The sequence below is a fragment of the Nyctereutes procyonoides genome, unplaced genomic scaffold, assembly GCF_905146905.1.
Source record: "Nyctereutes procyonoides isolate TBG_1078 unplaced genomic scaffold, NYPRO_anot_genome, whole genome shotgun sequence".
NCBI lineage: Eukaryota > Metazoa > Chordata > Mammalia > Carnivora > Canidae > Nyctereutes > Nyctereutes procyonoides.
Window position 1 is genome coordinate 19,473,261 of NW_026575051.1, and position 14,840 is coordinate 19,488,100.

The following is a 14,840-nucleotide window of genomic DNA, read 5'->3' on the forward strand; positions in this document are numbered from 1 at the left end:
GTAAATAATAGTACAGGAGGTATAGGATGCGACAAAGAGTGAAGCTGGATTTCAAATATCTAAAGTTTAGGAAGCATACAGTCCTCAAAAGGCCCAAGTTTTTCCTTTAAGTAGAGGAAGAAGAACTGGTTTATAAGGGTATATATAAGTTCGGATTAAAAAAAACCAAAACACCAGTGTACTGTATAAAGCACTGAACTAGGGTCAGAAAGGCTGTTTGAATGCTCGTTACACCACCTATGCTCTATGTGCACTAGAGCCAGCCATCAGCATCACTAAGAATTAGCTCCTTAATCTGATGCCTAGAAAAAATATTTGGTTCTGACTTCTAAGTTTTCCTTCCTTCTTTCCTTCCTTTTCTTTTTTTTTCCCTTCCTTTTCCTTTTGGGAGAGAAGTTGCTTGCAACCAAGAGGCAAAATTCCTTTTCCCATGGCCAGCTCCTATTCCATTGTCTATATTTTTGCCATAAAGGTTAGTGCAGTTCCCCAAAGTCAATCCTCTATATTACTGGCAAAAATCCTTGGAGATCTTCGGGGAATGAGTTTTCCGTGAGAATGTAAATTAATTTATTAACTAGAGTGCTATGGATTGCCTTAGAGGGCCTCAGCATGGGGATGGCAGCGAAGTTTCGAAGGATTATGATTCTGCTCTGCTTATAAACCACTCCCCAAATGCTCGGGGCGGCCAGTTGAGTCCTCTCGCCCCACAGATGCTAACAGAGCTCCTTCCCAAGGAGCTGACAGGGTCTTCTGGCCCCGCTGAACACCAGACGATGTAGCTGCGGCCTGCTCCGTCCCTGTGCCCTGGGCACTTGGGAGAAAGGAGAAACCCTGGCAGTGCCCATGATCTCCTGGCCGCAAACTCTGGGATTCTCAGGATCTCCCGGGTGCACAGCATCTCTTCTGGGCCTTCTGTGTGATGTGACTCGACTTCTTCAGGGAGACGGGTGCAGACAATGAGGTCCATCTGTCTTTCTATCCACAGCCCCCTTGCCCTCATCGAAAATGGCCCCGGCTTCTTGCCAAACAGCCTGCCTTTATCTCGGCTAGGGGGCCTTTCGGAGACAGGCACTGGCCAGCCTGGCTAGACGTGGCTTTTTTTTTTCTCTCCAGTCAGATCCGAAGAGGGTGGTAGGCAGGAGCCTCTGCGCCTAGCAGGCGCTTGCTCAGCTGCCGCCCCACATAATATCCCCGCCGGCCGCCTCTCCTCTGCCACAGTGTGGCTGTGTGAACCCGGGAGGGCCGCTATGAATGGCTCAGCATCTGACAGGAATTTATCACCGGCTGCTGGTTGGGCGAGGCAGAAAGCGAGGGGAAGGGGCTGGGGGTGTTTAATGCTCTCTGCCACAACCCAACAGTTTGCCCTAAAGAGCCTTTTCCCGATAGAAAAGGACAGGGTCAAAAGTAAGTTGACCCCTGACAGAATGTACAATTATTAGGAGGGGACTGTGCACGAGCAGCTGCTGGAACCCCACTGGCTCCGCATCGGGCTTCCAAGAGTCCGAATATGAATAATCAACTCAAGATTGTTTCCTCCACCCCTATCAACCCCCCTTCACCTCCCCCCCAACCTTCTCCTCCTGTTTTGGGCAAGTCCTATTATATTCCTACAGGAAGAAGCATAGCCCTCCCTGGCAGCTGCAATAATTGTGTTCCTATTGTGATGAAGACCTCCTCCTGGCCACCCCCCTACAAGTGGCCATTGTGAGTGGAGAGTCAGTGATTATACGCTCCGCCTGATGCTTTGGGGGAGGGACCCAGCTGTCTAAGTGCTGACACACGAGTGTGCGGAAGGCCAGGGAGGGGGCCGGTGGAGGTGGAGGCGAAAGGTTGAGGGGGGATCCTGCGTCTGTGAGACGGGACCCTGACACACCAGACCTTTTTCATAAGTCAAGCCCAGAACAAATGAGGCTTTATCAGGCCCCAGTGATGAGGGGGTCTCATCTCCCTTTGAAGTGGAGCTGAGCATGGGGCCTAGCAGCTTTTCCTCCTTTGGACCAAGCAAACATCCTTCTTTTGATATGCTACATGCTCATTATCTCTGCCCCATTTAATGATTTTTGATTGAAGGGTGGCGGCTGGGATGCCGAGAAGATCGTTAGAGAGGCTCCATCCAGCCAAGCCTGCAAGAAAGGCTTTCCTTGTGCCTGGGCCTAAATTTGGAATTTCTTAACAGTGTGCGCTTGTTCTTAGAGGCAGATAAGGGCTGAGCGTGAAATTCTTAATTAAGCAATAAATAGAGAGTGGGGTGTCAGCAGATGTAGCCAGTAGCCATGGCAACGGGAATCACATGGGCAAGAGAGCTGAGATGAGATGTAGGCCTCAGGCCGGGGCCTGACTGGCAGCTGAAGAATCCTACAAAGCTTGTAAACCAGATTAATTAGCTGACTAATTATTTCATAGCGTTAATGTAACTAAGAAATAAAAATAGTTAACCATGAACTGAAACATCCCTGGGAAAAAAAAAGAAAAAACAGCGGGGAAAGAGGCAGTGGGGAACTGGCTCTGTAAGGCAGACAAGAGCTGCCAGTTAATCAAATCGCATAAACGGAAAAATGGGCTTCCTGGGTTTGACTCCGATTCTGAAAATGTAAAAGAACACTTGTCCTGCAGTCTCACCCATTCCCAAGCGTGGCGTAGAAGTTACAGTTCGGGGCTGCCATTCGGAATCACTTCTCCCATCAAACCACTGCTCCTCCTGGGTCCTCACACCAACTGTAGCACACCAGTGCTCTACTATGGTCTGGTAGGCAAGTGGCTTCTTAAGGCAAAATTCTCAGGGGCTTTAGAAAGGCAACCTGAACCAATCTCCTTAAAAGATATTTTTAAATGAGCGAGGTTATCTTATTCTGTGGGTAACAATTGCTTAAGTGGTATTAAATTTCAACCACAGAAACAATATATCAATATGTCATATTATCGTGAATCTCAGTTATCTCACAAAATCTAGTCAAGGAAAATAGAATGAGACCCTTTCGGAAAGGTTACAACGTGTATGCTAAGTTCAAGGCATATGACATTGTTAATCTTCTGGGGAAAAAGGGAAAAAAAAAAATCCAGAGAAATGATCTACTGAGAAAACCTGTGGTAAAGTAACAGGGTATACTAATCACATTTGAAGATATTTGGGCATTTTTGTACCACAATTCCAAGAGATAAGTAGGTATTCTTAACCTCATTGTATAGGTGAAGCCATTGAGTCATGGAGCATTTTTAATTCCATGCCCCAAGTGGAACAGCCAGCCAGCCACTGATTAAAACCCTAAACCCGAATCTCTGGCCATGAGCTTTCCAAAGAACCTGCATACCATAAAAGACATTTGCTAAAGAAAGACAAAACTTGCCTTGGTAGGGAAGAGCAATACTCTCAAAACATTACGTACAGGATTGTTTTTCTTTGTCACTGGGGATCAGTGAGAAGTTTTCTCTCACAATCCTGCCTAGCACCCCCTACCCTATTTGGTCAGTGATCAATGATTATTTAGTGGGCAGCACACTCTAGTGGGGAGATCCAGAGCCAGGAGCTAGAATGCCTGGGTTCTGATTTTTTCCCTTCTCAGCTGGGTCTAAGATTAGTCAGGTATCTTCAATCACACACAAAGTAGCCAAATGGAGGAAACAGAGATAATTGTGATTTTGTTTGAAACTTCCTATCCTGGGGGATGTGGTAAGGTTGGAAACAAAAAATACAAAAAAGATGGTCCACTTAGAAGTGGTCAACAAATTAATGAAACACAGCCAATTGTCAGTGAAGCGGCACTCTGAACGAAAAGCCAGCCAGGAATAGGAACAGGGTCTCTTCATCCCCACCCCTGAAAGTCTGGCAGGAAATTCAATGGACCTGAAAGAGGTCAAGCAGTTTCCCTACAATAGATAAAATGAAACTTCTGTATATACAGCTCTCCCCACATTTTTTTTTTTTAATCTCAGGAATATGTCCACACTGACTGTGAGGTCTTGACTTTTGTTTTCTTCTTAGGCTAAACGTATTTTATGTAAATTCTCCCAGTCGCAGACCTATAAAGTCACATGGTCCCAAAAAACAATTAAGTGAAAGTAACAAACTAATCAATATGTAAAACACACAGCAGAGAGCTAGAACTCTATTGCTTGGGGTCTTGGGATACCAGCTTCAACTACCTCACTGCCATTATGGCATCATCAGCCTTCCCAACAATGTTGTAAACTTGACACAGAGAATGTCCAAAATATAACCGAATCTACCCAATTCAACATAGCTGCACAGGACACCACCATCGAGGAGCAGTACAAGCTTGGGTTCCCCCTGAATCCTCATCTCCTCACTGTACCAGCCCAGAAATGAGAACCAAAGTGGCTCTAGCCACCTACCTACCCCAATTCACAGGATATAGAAGGCACAAATGACCACAAAAGCCAGTACACAGAGCACTGAGAATCCTCTTAAGGAACAAGGGTCTCCATGTTCATTAAACATTCAACCAACCCTCTGTGATTTCCTGTTCCTTTTCCAACTCATATTACCTAAAGGTGGAGATACTAAGGTATTCTGATAAATAGAATGTTTTAAATTAATAAGGGCTATCTACCTAATAAAAATGCCTTAGACTGAAAAATGCCTCCATATCATATATCTGCTCATATAGACATACAGATATACAAATATATACAATATTCATATTTACAAATATGAATAAATATTCATACTTAGGCAGATTTGCATTTATACCATGCATGTGTATAAATAGTCTAAGAGTATAACTTGCCATTAACTCAATAAATAATGATAACAAAGGGGAAGAAAACATGTAGTTGCATGACTTGATTTTTTTTTTCCCTTTATGCCACAAATGTTCCTTTACCATGTTTGGCTTATGGGGTCATTTAAATTAGTTTGCAGTTGGGGGCACCTGGGTGGTTCAGTGGTTGAGCATCTGCCTTTGGCTCAGGGAATGATCCTGGGGTACTGGGATCGAGTCCTGCATCAGGTTCCCTGAAAGAAGCCTACTTCTCCCTCTGTCTATATCTCTGTCTCTCTCTGTGTGTCTCTCATGAATAAATAAATAAAATCTTTTAAAAATATTAGTTTGCAGTTCATGAACAAAATCTGACCAATGGACAAGACAGGCTCTTCACAAGCATGCTAAATAACAGAAGGAGAACTATTTGGAATTAAAATTTTGTTATAGAATATATATCAAGTGAATAGTCATACTTAAAGTTAATGATACCTATTTATTCTTACTTAATGGCTGCATTCAGCTCTAATAACAAAAAGATTCTCAGGGATCTCTGTCCATCCTGAGTCTTTATGGCTTTAGGTTACATTTATGGTTGATCAAATCAGAAATAAAATTCAAATGGTACAATTCAGTGCAGATAAAATATACAACAATCCATTTGGCAAAGACTGAACAATACCAGAGAATTACCATACTCTCCACTGTAGTGCTATTAAAATGTAATAGTCCCAGGGCTCAAGTATAGGTCAGGCTCAATTGACACTGAAGCACAAGGGAGATGGATGAGGAAGTCAGGACAACTGCCCAGGCAGTCTGATTTCAGAGTCCAACCATTTAACTGTAACATACAGCTCCCCCTTCCAGTTCCTCATAGCTTCATAACACAAATGTTTGGAATTCAAGCGTGAATGGTAGTTTCCAACAATGTGCCCTCAAAATGCTCATCCAATTATACTTACCAAGGTAGATGAGTTGCCTCAACTCGGTATTGAAGAACCAGTCGCAACCTTGGTCCTGACCAGGTAATGGCAGAGATGGAAGGGACCGTCCCTCCTGACTCCCACACCTTACGAGGATGTCAGGGTAAGGCCATAGGACTGTGTGCACCAGCAGGAGGTAGTTTCCAGGAGCAAAGCTGCCAAATGTGGCTGAGTACTTGAAGTGAGAGAACAATACAATAATGCTCATTTAGTAAGGAAGGCTTTCCAAGAGCTACAAAGAACACAGATGGAGTACTTTAGAAATACAGCAGTTCACACTTAGACTACTCTCCTTGCAGGAAATGGGCTTACTTGAATCCATTCCATAATAAATTCATAACCAGAGCTACAGGATCATGGAACATGAGGATTGAAAGATTCCATTGAGTGTCTCTTAACAACTTCAATTAACAGAGGAGAAAAACCTAGACAAGTAAGCTGACTTGTCCCAGGTTGAACAGCTAGCCAAGACAGAGCCAGATTTAGAATTCTTTTCCAGTTTTTCCCATAACTTAAAAAGGCAGGCAATGATAGGAGGCCCATTCTTTTGTAACACCAACAGCTAGCACTATTGTTGCATTTGTTACATGCTCAGGTTCTACTCATACCAAAGCATTCAATCCTTCAAAGACTCCTTGTCACTGTCATTACTACTGCCTCCATTTTACAGATGAGGAAGCTGAGGCAGACAGGGGGTCAGTAACTTGCCCCATACCGCAAAGCAGGGGAGTACTGAGCCAGGAAAGACAGAAGAGTATCCATCTCTACAGTCAACATTCTGCTGCCGTCACCTTATGAAAATTCCCCAAAACGTTCTCATGGGAACCTCAAGGAAAGGAAAGAGCTCTCTTTTCTGAGAAGGGTGGTGAGAAGATCAAAGGAGATTCTCTGCCTTGAACTATACCACACCCAAGACCTGCTCTCATGACTTTAAGGAGAATGTGAAGGAAGAAAGGAATGTGTTAAAAGAAAGAGGTGAAGTTTGAAGAAATCCACTGGATTGTCTTTTTTTTTTTTTCCAGAAAATGCACCCACTTTCCACATGGCTATTCCTATCTTCACTGCCCCTAACCATTTGACACTTTAGCCAACCCCAATGAACGTCCAGACCTTTATTTGCAAGTTAATCTTTGACCACAAGGTGGCAGTATGCAATGTAAAAATGCTTTGTTAAGACGTTTTTCTCGGGCTACAAACACTTCCCTGAGGGGTAAATTGGTTCTTAATCCCTTATCTAATAATATAATTCCATAGAATGCTTAGAAGGTCTTTCTATATTGTAAATTGTATTTATACAATTTCTCATTGTATAAATAAAGTTAAAATTTCAGGCAGAACCATTCTGTTACTTAAGACAAGATTCAAACAGATTCTAATATATTCAAGTTAAAAAAATTAAAATAAAAAATAACCACCACATCTTATATTCAGATTACATTCATCAGGTCACAACACTGTGGCAGTTTTCTTTATCAGCACCAGAAGATGCTAATTCCTGCAAACTGCTATTTCACAGGTAGAAAGATAAGAACCCCTGGAGAATAGACCATACCCGTGAATGAATTCCTGGGGTTACCTGCAGGGATCTGCTGATCCAAGGGGTTTCGAATTGCAGTGAGTAAGTCTCCTGATCCAAGAGCAGAGCCATCCAGCCATATAGGTTAGACAATGTGTCACGTACATAATTGACAGTGGTTGTCTTATTTCTGCTGTCGGTTATGGTTAAATCATAAGAAACATTTGGAGCATTAGCTCTAGGGTGATTTAAAAAGAAAAAAAATGGGTGGTAAGTTATTTGTCCATTCTGGCTCTAATACACTCCTCTCCCATCAGTGGTAATTCATCTTTTATTCTTTCCATGTATTTCTTGCGCTTGCGCCATCTTGTCTGTACGTCTAGGGAGCTTTTAGCAATCACTGTGTGGGTCAAAACAGCCCCCAGATGTCACAGATCATTTGTGCCTTCCACTGGCCTGGTGGGTTGAAGGTAGTTAACATTCAGATCTGAGACCACTAATAAATGCCATAACCAGTTCATAAGGGCCAGGACTATATATTGTTATTTTAATAAAGAAATATCCATGTTCAGAATCTTGCCATGGACCTATTTTATCAGCATCAGGAAATATATTGTATAGTTATTAGATACTCTCATAGGAAGCAATGACGGAGACCCAGAAACTAATGTGCCTAGACTCTCAGAAGTCCACCTCCAACTGCTGGGCAGGAATGGCTGCCGTAGCCTTCCCTAGAATGAAAAAGTAACCTGGCTCCTCTCCCATGGGCTTGCATAACGCCCAGCACTCAGTCCTACCACCGCACCTAGTGTCAGTTTTTTTGTTGGTTAACATAGACTGTGAGATCTTTAAGTTAGAGATATTTTGTCCATTTGGTGTCCTCCACCCTGGCACAGGGCCCGCACACAATGGGTACTCAACTCATGTTTGTTATATCAAGGTAGGACTGTTGGATGAACTCTCTCTAGAGCAGCTGATGCCAATTTCCTTAGTTTTAGAAAGCATTTCTACAAGTGCATTTTAGCAAATGAGGAAATTGAGGCAAAGCATGGCAAAAGTATTATTAGAATGTCACAAGGCAGCACTAGAAATTTATTACTTTCTACAAATTACACAGCCCACTCCAGAGTGATTTTTAAAACTTCACTAGAACATAAACAGATTTAGCCACATGCTAAGACCCTAAAAGAAAGTCAAAGTGGACAGAAAATAAAAGGCAAAAGTAAAAAAAAAAAAAAATCAATACACATTATGACTGTCCTTCCCCCTTTGGTTTGGTTTTCATGAGAATCTTTAACTGTGGCATTTTGCTGCAGGCAGATAATTAAATTCTCAGAGTAGAGGGAAATGAGACGAAGGAGGATGTTGGGTTTTCAAAGTGAGGTGTGGCATGACCATATCCAAAGCCAATTTACAATCCAGTGGATTTTATAAAAAGAAACTGTTTTTAGTCTGTGCTTAGGCACAATGGTTAGATGGCCATAAACTGGAAATCTTTATCTATGTACATGAGGTGGATGAATTTGGGCAAATTACTGGCCCTCTTTAAGCTTTCCTTTCCTTTTTCAACAAATGAAGGCAGATAGTATGTATCTTTCATATATGAAAGACTGTGAAACTTAGAGATAATCTAGGTATTCAGTAACCATCACTAAGTCCAGTCACATCTACCCACAGCTCATTTAAGAATTAACCTCAGGGGGTGCCTCAGTGGCTCAGTAGGTTAAGCGTCTGTCTCTTGGTTTTGGCTCAGGTCATGATCTCAGGGTCCTGAGATGGAGCCCCACATTGGGATCCATGCTCAGCGGGGAGTGCCCTTGAAGATTCTTTCCCTTTACTCCTCCCTCTACTCACTCAGGTGCTCTCTTCTCAAATAAATAAGTAAATCCTTTTTTTAAAAAAAAGGGGAATAGACCTTAAGATGTGCCAGATTTGCCATTCTGTACGATTTGTTTTAATGTTTAGCAGTTTATTTAAAAACACACTCAAAACTCTTCATGGTACAAAGCTGTGGCCCTGGCAATGCAGTATTTGATACATACTTATTTTAAGAATGCATGTGTTTCTTTCATTCATTAACTAATAAAATGAAAGGGATGAAAAATGTTCAGAGCATTAGGAAATTAAAACAAAAAACAAGCAAAAAATAATAATAAAAACCATGACTACTCTTTCCCTAGACTTCCTGATGCAGGAAGCTTTAGAAAGCTCGGGGTGGAAGACTTTCTCTGATAGAGCTTGGAACCACACATCCCAGGGTCCCAGGAGATGATCCAGCACAGTTTGGCCTAACTAATACATTTTAAAAATAGTCTTCTGAGAAATAAATGTAACACAAATGTGTTAAGAGGAGATAAAGTTGGAACCAAGAAATACCAAAGTGGTCGATAGGTTGGCTACAGTAGGTGTCATGATCAGTATGTAAGGTGGGATTCCTTACAGTTCAGAGAATGATTCTGAGTATTTCAGATTCTGAAAGTATAACCTTTCAGTTTTCACAGAAATATATGGATCCTGGAAAATGACAAGAACTAAATCCAGGAGAGAGACTAATAGATAAATCAGAATTTTCATTTAATAATTCACAGTAAGAAATAATGCTTCCTTTCACATAGTCAGTATTTGATAAATATTTGTTGAATGAATGAGTGAGTGTTAAAATGGACCAGTACACTCTAAACCAGTACTCGGTGATGTTTCTCCCCAACAGAGAAGACTACCTGGAAATCCCACACAAGGGTAAGAAGATTTCTTATAAACTTAACAATTGAAGAAACAAGTAACTTAATTATAAGCTATCAGAGCTTAATACAGCCAACCCCCATATCAATGGGATATTTGCCATGAAGACTTAAACACTTATATTTAATGATTTTATGATTTAATGATTTAATAGGACATATATATAAGCAATCTACACTACTAGTAAGACTGGTTTAAAAAAATGCTAAGGAAAGGGATGCCTATGTGTCTCAGCAGTTGGACATCTGCCTTTGGCTCAGGGCGTGATCGTGGGGTCCCCAGATCAAGTCCTGCATCCAGTTCCCTGCATAGGGCTTGCTTCTCTCTTTGCCTATGCCTCTGCCTCTCTTTCTGCATCTCTAATGAATAAATAAATAAAATCTTTAAAAAAATGCTGACTAAAAAGAATAAAAATTTTAAAGTGCTAATGTTTCCTGATAAACTATTTCTTTTAACCTAGTCAAGTGCTCTCAAACCACTTTTGCAATTTTTTAAAAATTATAGACCAAAAGAAGATTTCTATTTGTTCAAATCCATCCGTCTCTTCACATTTAGTTCCTCTAACCTATATTTTGTCACTTACTTTGCCTTAGCAATCTGTGTTTCTCATTCTTTTCTTAAGATATCATGCATACCATCTTGAGTGTTATGAAAATATTGCCTCAATATGTTACAATACAATCATTTGGGTAGATAGTTCCAGAAATGGTTCCCAATTTCAGCAGTGTGGCCCATGGCCCCAAGAGTCCTCCTGGTCATCCTAACTATACATAATTATTTCTCAAATTTCTATCAGTATCACATTTATAAATCAATTTTTAGGGTACAATCTCTCCTGGGTTCAGTTTCTATTGATTGTGACTTCAATTATTGAAGGAGCCATTTTTCCAGACCATAGTCCCAGGTTTCTAAAAGCTCTTATAAACATGACCCCCTCTTCAAATATTGTAAAACCACCAAATGCTAACAGTCATTCAGTTCTACCTGTCTCTGGGACTATTACACCTTCCTTTTGATGCCCTTTTCCTTCCAAGCAGCATCCAGCAGTCTGATGCTAAGCACCTGATCAACCAGAGACCCACCATAGCACGTCATGATCCTAAATTATCTCTTCCTCTTTCTTCCTCATGCATTGCTCTGATCCTATCAAGCCATCCCAACCATTTCAACTAAGGTTTAGTCGGGATGCAATTTTACCAGTACTAAATGTGCAGCACCTTTGGGTAATACAATCCAAGTAGAGAAGGAAGTTATCAAATATATCTTTACTATAGCTGGTAGTGCTATATGGTGCAGAAATGGTGCATTCTGAAAAGAAAATCAAAACATCAAAGATCCATCTCCCTGTAGGTGAGACACCTTGTATTGACCATCGCTGGAGGCCAAAAACCCAAAGTCAAATCATCTCCTCTCCTTCTAGGCCAAATGCCAGCAGTGACAATGGTGGGCTCTTCTGAAAAGCACCAAAAGAACATCAAGTCTCAAAGAACACCATGAAGAGAATTTACCAATGATAATGACTACAATTTTCACTTGCCCTAAATAGCCACCAATTTCCCTGTGCCCTAAATAGCCACCAATCTCCCTCTCTTTACTGTTAATGAAGCAAAGGAGCACAAAAGTATTTCTAATTTGGAGGAGCCAAGGGAGTCTGCATGGGCCATTAGCAGCAGAGAGCTTCATTACTAGGGGAAGAAGTCTCTCTCTGAACTTCTCATGGCTTTATGTGCAAGAAATCAGGAGGCAACCAGTCCATTTTAAATATTAACCCTTAACTCTGCATCAGCAACAGCTCTATATATAATCAAAAAGGCAAAAGGACTACAAGCTTTTTCTTTTCCTGTTCAAGGGGGCGCCTTAATTTTTGTTCTTTTTTTTTTTTTAAATAACCAAGCTTGTTTTTAATTAAGGGATATTTTCCTTTAAAAATAACGGCACTATCACTTGATAAGACTTCCCAGCCTAAGTATCAATTTAAAATACTAGTTGTGTAAACAGTTATGTAATTTAGTGCCCATATACAGTGTGGAACTGTTGAATGTATACTGCCCACAAAGGATTTGTCAGGCAATCAACAATACCAATGAGAACAAATATTAACTCCCTGGTTTGTGTTTACCATTAGCTTACTTTTCCTGAGGGTCCATATCTCTGTGTATTAAGACAAACATTGTATTGAGCTCTAAATGCTCTCAATTCAGAACAATTGTGAAATAAACCCTTTATAATTACACATCTCCTAAGCCATACACATCCTAATAACTAGCCTCAGATGATGCTGCATCTCCTGAATATTAGGGCTTGCTGCTGTCACTCTCATTTTGTACTACACAAAGAAGGTGAAATCGGAATTTTAAGCACAGCCAACAATTTTTTTGTGTGTGGCACAGCATTGCTTGAACATCCTTTAAAATACCTTGTACTCATAACAAGTCTTTGTCAGAAAACCACTCTCCTACCTCTGACCTGCCACCATCCAGTGCTATTTTATATCTATCAATATAAAAACTATTATATACCCTTATTGATTGAGGAACACTTAAATATATTTCTCCTTCCAAGACACGTAAAAAGAGGAAGAAAGCTATTACATTCAGTGTTTCCCTCAAACTTTTAAATCCCTAAATTCACATGCAAAACAGAACCAGTAAGCAGAGAAGAAGCCCTGTGATTTAAAAATCCTTGTGTTTCTGATAGCCACACCCAACATTACTCCCTTGTGACTAGGCAAGTATCTATTTCTGTTTATCTTTTTTCAGAGTCTGCTAAAGCAATAATAATTTGTTATAGAGAAGTCCTGGAATCAACCTAGCACCTCCTCAAATGTAGCATCTATAGTTTTGGCAGCACACTTAGGACAACACTGCTTGCCTATTATATCTTAGTTCATGAAGAAAAGCAATTGATGCCTATTATCCTACCTAAGAAAACCCTTCATACACTATTGCATCTCTTCTCTTGATTTGTTGAATCAGCCAGAACATGTGAATGTTCCCATTGGAGCTATGCCCCCAGAAAGTAAACAACTACTTGTCAGGGATACTGAAAAACAATTTTATACATCAGATAGGGAGTTAGACTAAGAAACTTGTCATCCCTTTTACACACACACACACACACACACACACACACACACTTCTAGTGCCATGGTAGAGCTGACTGACCCCTACTCAGGAGCTCATTGTCAGTCTCTCTTCCCAACATGTTCAGTGACAGCATGATGGTAGCCATGAATAGGTCCTATGAGTATTTTCACCATGGAATTGGGCAAATGCTACAAATCAGGGCTTTTTATTCTAGAAAGTTAGTTGCTAAACATTTACTGGCTTGCTACTGTGCCCCTTTATTATTCATGAAATTTAACAACTATGTGGTGTTGTGGATATTCCTCAATCTGGGGTCCATTATGATTTTTAGAGCTTTTTCTACTTTACTTCTGTAACCTCTGGTGACAAGAAAGGAGATACTTCTTGGAATTTCCCTGTATCACTTTCTTTTTTAAGTCTGAATAGATACCATTAGTGATGCTATGCCTTTATCCCTAGGAAAGAGAGTTAGGCGATTATTAAAGGAAAAGCTAGGCCAAAATTTCCATTTGAACTCTTCTTTACTTTTGCATTCACAGAGGCAGGGGGTGCCTCATACTTTGAACACTGACACATTAAGAGCAGTTACATAGGTAAAAAGTGAACGCAAGCACTACAGGAGAGGATGTTAAGCAACATCTAAGAATCAAGGTGATCAACAAGAACATTAACCTTTTCTGTTCCAGAAGTAGGAAGAAAGACGTAGAAGGTGCTGGAGCAAAATGAATCAAAAACTGTCCTGAATAACTCCACATTCTATGATTAGCTGGGAGGTTTTGCTAGATTGGTACAATGTCTTGTGACCCTTGGAAAGTATTCCTTATTTTTCAAGAATTGGATTATGTTACATTTGAGCTCACTTAATTCCCTTGCCAGGCATTTGTTTCTCGGATACATAAAATCTATAGTATTTTATTCAATTAGCAGTATGTTCACATGTTGTTTTGTAAATCACAGCTGTAAAATAGAGACTTTTTAAAGACATTTATTAAGTACTCAGTATATACAAGGTGACCTTTTGAGATAAATACCATTATGTTCGTTTTATTGATGTGAGAGCTAAAGCAAAAAAAAGGGGGGGGTAATTTGTCCAGAAAAAGACCCCTCAGGAAGGGGGTAGGGAGTTTCACCTGGTACCCACAAATAGTTCTTACTTACTTCTCCATTCTTTAGTCTTTGAAAAATAATTTCAAATACATGCATGTGTCTTAACTATTTTATGTACATCCTATAAACTTGGAGGGACTGGTTGGCCAAACTACAACACCTTATAAACTCTTAATTTCTCCCACACTCAGTACAAGACAATTAACTAGAGAGAGATCAGGGTTTGATTTATTGGTATTTGAATAAGTCTAGGACAGGTGAAATACTTCTAGAGTGCTCTACACTACTACTACTACTACTACTACTACTACTAATGACAATAATAATAATAACAATTCCCACGTGATAATTTTGAGGGTTGAGTTCTTATTCTCCCCATCACAACTAGATGCATCTAAACCACCAGGGAAGGAAAACAACTACAAATGTTGGCAAACTGCTAATTCCATTGGGGTGAGATAGGAATGGAGTGAAGAAGGAATCAGCTGTTGGAATACATCATCTGGTCAACTGATAGCCTCAGGAAGCAAAAGCCCAAAATACATTATGAAAGAACATTCTTAAGTATTTCATGTCCCTAAGATTTTTAAAAGAAATAAAGTCAGGATGGTATTTTAATCTTGGGTCTTATAAACAAAAATTGAGTCCCATGAACTCCTCACAAACATGTCCTAAGAGAAATGGGCAG

General features: G+C 40.4%; 1 protein-coding gene across 1 annotated transcript in view; it reads right to left on the reverse strand.

Annotated features, from left to right (window-relative positions):
- PKHD1 (PKHD1 ciliary IPT domain containing fibrocystin/polyductin) overlaps positions 1-14,840 on the reverse strand; it is a 459,739-nt gene that overhangs the window by 217,905 nt on the left and 226,994 nt on the right. Inside the window, 2 exon segments of the mRNA XM_055330173.1 lie at positions 5,681-5,876; positions 7,278-7,455. Coding sequence (XP_055186148.1) covers positions 5,681-5,876; positions 7,278-7,455 — 374 coding nt within the window.